The 7,337-nt window shown below is 39.0% G+C and overlaps 1 protein-coding gene across 1 annotated transcript in view; it reads right to left on the bottom strand.

Moving 5' to 3' along the window:
• The window catches only part of LOC104946458 (nuclear distribution protein nudE homolog 1-A-like), a 20,081-nt gene that overhangs the window by 2,231 nt on the left and 10,513 nt on the right, over positions 1-7,337 (bottom strand). The window contains exons 5-9 of the mRNA XM_010772294.1: positions 5,952-6,088; positions 5,332-5,580; positions 3,856-3,941; positions 862-977; positions 1-89 (exon numbers count right to left, since the gene is read on the bottom strand). The exon at positions 1-89 is cut by the window's left edge and continues 2,231 nt beyond it. Coding sequence (XP_010770596.1) covers positions 41-89; positions 862-977; positions 3,856-3,941; positions 5,332-5,580; positions 5,952-6,088 — 637 coding nt within the window. The 3' untranslated portion in view covers positions 1-40. The remainder of the gene's footprint in view (positions 90-861; positions 978-3,855; positions 3,942-5,331; positions 5,581-5,951; positions 6,089-7,337) is intronic.

The following is a 7,337-nucleotide window of genomic DNA, read 5'->3' as shown; positions in this document are numbered from 1 at the left end:
GGGGGGGGGGGGGGGGGCTGAGGGTGGAAGGAGAGACGTTTCACAGCAGCAGCTTGGGTCCCGCTCCGAAGTCTAACCTCTTCACCAGCCTATAAACACACAACAAGCACTTTACAATGGAACGGTATACAAAGAAACCCTCACAACCTCAAACCATGAGAGGAAGTAGACTGCTGTCGGCTGGTGGTAGAGAGTAACTCATTGTGTTTACTCAGGTACAGAGTTCAAGTAAACCGATAGGTACTGGAATGAATAAACCCATTTCAAGCTGCTTTTTATTCCAATACATTTAGAGGGAATATGTTGTAAATGTATGTCAGAAAGTTTTCAGATTAAAAGGTCACCATGACAACACTTTATTTCATTAAACATTGTCAAGAAATGACTACCCAACAGTATATGAACTGAAATGTCATTAATACCGCAACAAATGATCGGACAATATAATATTAGTGTAATATAGCGCTGACCAGGGGCCATTCCTCATCCTAGGATTTTGACTTTATGTAAATATGTTTGATAACACTTAAAAATACTTATGTCACTTAAGTAGACATGTATATTCAGTACTTTTATTTGCACGTACATCTTCCACAAGTGGTACTTTCTAAAAAACACTGAGTGGGATGTAACAAAAGGGGAAAAAGCAAGCACAGCTCTGGAAAATATTAAGATACCACTCCAAATGTTTCTTAAATCTCAATCTCTACATGTTTGGCAGCAATTCCAGTGTTGAATTTGTATTTATTCCTTATTAACACCATTACGTTTCTTGCACTATTTTATTTCTGTATTTATTTGTATGCCTTATAGATTTAAGATTTACATATGACAAAAGAACGTTAAATCTGTGAACCTCACCCCTTGTTGTAGAGGCCGTTGGCAGGATGGCTCTCTGAGGAGCTGTTCTGGCTGGGCGGGGCCCCCGGACCCCCATCGGGGCCCCTGCGACACGACGCCAGTTTGGACTCCAGGTTCTACAAGAGGCGAAGAAAACAGGTTCAAGTTATTTTACGTTTGTGATCCTGGAGTTTAGAATCAATGTGTTACGGTGAGGTATTTAAAATAAATCTCATCTGCAGCAAGATGAGACTGGAGGAGAAATGTAAACAAGGCGAAGAATCCCATGTTTATTATAAAAAAACTACAGTTAAAAGGATCAAATGTCGCTACTTTACAAATAGCTAAGAGGCTTCACTCATGTTGATATTCAAATTCTAAACATTTAATTGCGACACTGATTCTTTTGTTTTGGATGTCTATTTAATTTTTGCCTCACTTTGCAATCATAGTATCATTTATTATAATTAGTTTATTTAGCGATATAGGAGTTACAAGATAAGTGCATACACGTACAGTGTCACATATACACAGAAGACAATAAGGAGCATCTACAAGTATACAAGACAAATAATAAAATATACATGGAGACAACAAAATAAAACTAAGTGTGTGTGTGTGTGTGTGTGTGTGTGTGTGTGTGTGTGTGTGTGGGACCAGACAAGAAGAGTAATAAATGACATAGTTAAAATGAAATGAGTAACAATATAATAGTCATATATCCTAGGAGGGGGGGGGGCATATAAATAGTAGCATGACCTTAAAGAAGTAGAAAGGGGTAGTGGGTGAAATCGGATTGAGGATTATTAATTAAATGTATCAATGAATGGATTCCAGATTGCATCAATGTCATTGTTTGGTTTTTTTATGCCGGCAGATAATTTGTCCATTAGAATGAATTCCATAATTAGGCTTTTCCAAATTGTGATATTGCTTTTGTCGTGATTTCCAATTCATGAGGATAGTTTTGTTTGCAATGATATGGACAGAATTCCACTTGATGTAATGTTGATGTTCACATTGGAAATGTCTCCAAGGAAGAAGGGGGTGCGGCAGTCCAGCAAGAGAGAGAGGTTGTCAGTGATGTTGTGCCAGAATTGCTTAACTGGTATGCATTCCCACGTGGCATGCATGTCTGTGGTGTTAAGTGAGCAATGAGGCCAGATGTGAGAATCTGCAAAACCCATTTTAAACATCCTTTCCCTCGTGTAGTGCACTCTGTGAATAATCTTATATTGTATGAGGTGCATCTTGGTGTTGGTTGATATGGAGAAGATGTTTCTGCAGATTTGAGGCCAGAAGTCGGCGTTGGGGGTGATCTGTAGATCTTTTTCCCATTTATTTGAAGGGATGGACATTGTTAAGTCTGCAGAATAAATTAATTTATATATTTTTGAAAGCAGTTTTTTTCTTGATTTGATTTGGAATATTTCTGAGGGGGGGTAAGAGTTCAAAGTGTTTCTGTTAACTTTGGTTTGAATGGATCATTTGAGTAGTAAATATTCTAAATATTGATGTTCCCTGATGCCGTACTTCTGGACCAAATCAGAAAATGGAATTAACTTGTGTTCATGAAATATATGTTTGAGGTGTGTGATGATGCCTTTGGCGATCCATGATTTGAAATGTAAATGTTTTCTGTTTATTAGAAAGTCAGGATTGTGTTCGGTGGGTGAAATTGTGTTGTTAGTCAATTTGTTACATTTCCACCAGGCTGTCAGAGTTGTGGCTATTGCAGGCTTTTTGAAGCATGGAGGACGTATGATGGAGCGGCTTATGAACGGTAAGTCTGTAATATGAATATCTTTGCATAAAGTTTGTTCAATGTCTAACCAGGAGGTGTCGGAATTATTAGGATTAGTCCATTTGCAAATGTATTGTAGTTGCTGGGCAATGAAGTAATGCAGAACGTTGGGTGCTTCTTAGCCAAGTTTAGAATAGTAGTTAGTTTGATTCTAGGTGTTTTGTTTTTCCAGTAACATTTTGAGATGGCAGTCTATAGATTTGAACCAAGTGGGTGGGGGTGTGATAGGGATCATTGAGAATAGGTAATTTATCATTGGGAGTATGGTCATTTTGACTGTTGCAATTCTGCCTATAAGGGATATTGGGAGATTCATCCAACGTTGAAGGTTGTCTTCTATTGTTTTGAGAAGTGGGGTGAAGTTCAGATTTACTAACTGTCAGCCTGTGGGAAATGTTGATTCCTAAATAAGTGAAATGACCAGTACGCAGAAAAGAAGGCGGTGTTTGGACTGCCTTCACACAGCTATTAGATGAGAGTGGAAGAAGGGTTGATTTAGACCGGTTAATAGTATAATCGGATAATTCAGAAAAGGTGTTTATGAGGCGGATGGTTTCAGGTAGTGAGGTAGAGGGATTTTGTAAATATAGTATAATGTCATCTGCATAAAGGCTAATCTTGTGGTGTATATTATTTGTTTGTATTCCTGTGATGTTAATGTGTTGACGGATAGCTGCAGCAAGTGGTTCAATGAATATAGCAAATAGTGATGGAGAGAGTGGACATCCTTGCCTAGTACCCCTGTGTAAAGTGAAGCATTGTGATATCAGTCCATTGGTGGTGATTGTGGCCATCGGGGAAGTGTATAAGATCTTGACCCATTGAATAAAAGACTCACCGAATCCGAATTGTTTTAGTGCTGCAAAATAAACAAAAACCAAGTTTAACTGTTCTTTTTGTCATAGACACTTTCTCACAGAATGCCAATTTTACATTGCGAAGAAGTGATGATTATTTCCCGGAGAGAGTTGATATTTCTAAGCTAAAAGTTAAATATGGCAATAGAGATTTAAAGCTTCATCGAAAAACCTCAATAAAAAAAGAGAAAATGGCATTTAACTACCGACACGTGGAAGGAAATGTTCTAATCTATTCAAGAAGAACAATTATTGGTTTGTGCTTGTTTGTATTTTGGGTACCCTGCAGCGTCACATGCCGAGAAGTCAGCAGCTAATACATTCTGGGTCAAAAGTCACAAGAGCGTCTCTTACCCCGACTTTCCTCAGGAGCTCTCCGACGATGCTCAGAGCCGAGATCCTCGCAGAAGAGGGGAGAGGAGTCGCTGAGAGGCTTTCACCTGCAGGAGCAAATCAGATTAATATAAAGAAATACAAGTTGTCTGTATTATAAAACAGGGTGAATCCTCACAGTGGAGGAGTTGGGAATGATATGATTCGTTGCTGGATAACTTACTTCAACTATTAAGTGACTGTTTTAATATTATAAATAGACAAAGTGGACAAAGTTCCCAGAAGTATGTTTTTTAGAGAGCAATATCATCTAAACTTGCTATGCACATAACACGAGACCATTAAAAGGTCCCCTAGTATACTCTTTTTCATCTATATATTAAAGGTCTCGGATATATCAAAAACATGTCTCTGAAGTGTTTGGCTCCAAATACCAAACAGATCGTGCATTGTAGCATTCCACAATCACCTCTGTTTCAGCCCTGTTTCAAAAGTACTGATTCTGCATCTGTAGCTCTAAATGCTAATGAGCTGCTGCTCCCTCAATGAAGTGATTGGTTTAAAAATATACAATGGTTCTCTAGGAGGAGATTCAGGTGATAAGGTGGGGGGGGGTTACCTTGGTTGGTAATTGGCTATCAATTGCACAACCCAAAAAAACATTGTGACATCACAAAGTGGCCAAAAATCTGATCAGCTCATTTTCAGACAGGTTTTTATATAAATGGATCAGGACAAAAAGAGAGAGAATCTTTGTTCCTGAAACTTTCAGAGTCTCTTTACACAGAGGGGACACATGTTTATGTATGAAAGACTTGAAGAAGTGGATTTCGCATAATAGGTGACCTTTAAGTTTCAATGTGTAAGTAAGTGAGGAATATCAATCTTTATCCTGAATATTGTCGTTATGAAAATGGTTAATTGTTATAATATTGGAGTTAAAGACAAAACAAATCGGAGAGTATATACATTTCTGTAATATCAATGCACACATTTTACTTCCACTTAAGTTAAGTTTTCTTGATAAAGGCCTGATACTTTATTGTATTTCTATCTTTAATACAAAAAGAAAAGCCTTAATCTTTGACTTAGGTTCAAATGTATTGAGTGTAAAACTAAACCTTTGTAATTGTAACTCTACTTTAGTTAATATATTCCTATTTACATTAAGTTTATACAATATGTCTGACTTGAATTGACATATTCTCCTTTTGTCTTGTGCTGTTCAAGCTGTCAAAGCCCTTTGAGCTACATCCTGTGAATTATCTATATATTATTATAGCCTGTTCTAAGTTGACTAAGCAGCAAACTCCAGGATAAAATACAAATCCCTTTCTTCTGCCCCTCTTATCTGAAACCTGGGGGCAGGACACATCTAGTGAGTAAATACTTTTAAAGAGCCAACAAAAACAGGACTTTGAAAAGTGAACAGGCGTCCCCAATGGAAATTAAACCCTTTGATACTGATGTGTTGATAATTAGAACACATGACCAGACCTCTGCTGACGGAGGGCGGGGAGGTGCTGAAGCTCTCCACTGAGGCTGGAGGTCTGGACGGAGTGGTGGCCGAGGGGGGGGGCTGGGTGGAGGACGTGGTTCTGTCCTCGGCTCGTTTGTCCGGGGGGGTGAGGGGCGGGGTGGGCAGACCCGCCGTGGTGGAGGAGGAAGAGGAAGCGTCTTTGATTGCACTGCTGAGGGACGGCCTCCTGTCCTGCTTCTGCTGCACCGCAAGCTCTTGCCTCAGGTCTGGGACACAAATCAAATAACAAATAACAGTTACAGAAGTGAAACAGAGACTTGTGATTTTATTATAACCAGAAAATCTAATTAAATAATCAGTCTTCCCCTACCCTCGCTGGAAAACACCATACCTTATTGCATTTCAATCTTAATTTGAAGCAGTAAAAACAACCACTGTATTTACTTCTTTAAATAATAATTGAGTAATTGTTCTTATATAAGTACATATGTTGCAATATTTTTATTTATTATGACTGGTTTACCAAAAAAACGAAAACGAAAATCTGCTATAAAACTCTATTCTATTTGACAGAGTGAACATTTTCTCTTTTTAAGCCAAATCACACACCTTTTTAAAACTAATCTCCACTCTGTACCTCTGGCCTCGTCCTTCAGCCTCTGGAAGGACTCCAGGAGGTTTTCCTTCTCGTCCAGCTCGCTCTCCAGGAAGGCGTTCCTCTCGATGACATGATTCATCCTCTGCTCAAAGTCCTCCAGCGACATGATGGTCGCCCTGAAACACACAGCATGAGAAGTTAGTGGAGCTCAGGTCAAATATTAGGGGGTCTAGAAAGGCAGCCAAAAGCATTGATTTGGTAGGCTACGTTGGATCTGTCCTAGGTAACTTTGGTTTGGACAGCTTTTTAGTAATGCTGTCAAAATTATCGCGTTAACGGCTCTAATTAATTTTTTGAATTAATTGCGTTAAAATATTTAACGCCTGCGCAGAATGGCCCACCCCATACATCCCACCAGTGGCAGCGCTGGGGTAGGCTACAGCCATACCAAGAAATGGCTTAGCCCCACCATGAAAAATGATGTTAAAGTAAGCAAAATAAAGTCCGCCAACTCGCATGTTGATAGAAATCAACACGTAATGAAATAAGACCCCACGGTTTGATGATTGATAGGTGTGTGGGCTGTCTTTCATTTTGACACACAGAACAATGTTATAATAAACATATACTGTATGTTAAATGGATATATCCTATGGGCTCAGAACAGTCTCATAATACACACAGAAGGATTCACACTTGTATTTCATGATCCGCAAAAGGATTCAAACTTGTATTTCCGGATCCACACTTGTGTTTTTCAATGCACAATGAACACACACATGTGTTCCGTTTCATATACATGTAAATAAAATCCAAATACAGAAAAAAGTTTTAAATGTGTATTTTTGATCCACACATATGGACTTTCTGTGCACGGATCGCTGTGCATTCGTGTGTGGGTTTTTTGAGACTCCCCTGACGGTCAGCCGATTCGTACTTGTAATTTTTTCTATGTGTAGCCAATCAGATGTCTCCTCAATTCTAAGCCATTCACATGAGCGCGCCCCTACGAGGGTAGATTTCTTGCGTTCATGACGTTGCGCTTCATGTACGCATTTTGCCTGCAGGCGCTAATCTCAGGACACCTCCACTCTCAGTACATTGCATGTTTCAGAGCAGGAAATGCACGCAGATACAAGCCTTTATATTATTAAGGTACAGCGCCACTTTCCGAACCATTGATGAATGCTTGTGTGTATACAAAATGGCAGGCAAAACCGTTTTGAATGTGTGTTTCCTGTATAATAATAATAATAGCCTAATTCATTTATTTTATATAGGCGCCTTTCAAGGCTCTCAAGGTCGCCATACAAACATATACAATACAAGATACAAAAGGCCGCATATTTATCAAAAGGCCGCATAATCCCCGCATTTTTCCACACAAAGTTGAGAAACAAAAAAGTGAACTCGTCTTGACGTGAA

This window comes from Notothenia coriiceps, unplaced genomic scaffold, assembly GCF_000735185.1.
Source record: "Notothenia coriiceps isolate Sejong01 unplaced genomic scaffold, NC01 NC01_scaffold00011124, whole genome shotgun sequence".
NCBI classification, from domain to species: Eukaryota; Metazoa; Chordata; class Actinopteri; order Perciformes; family Nototheniidae; genus Notothenia; species Notothenia coriiceps.
Note: the sequence above shows the minus strand (reverse complement) of the source record. Positions and strands in the feature narration are given on the sequence as shown.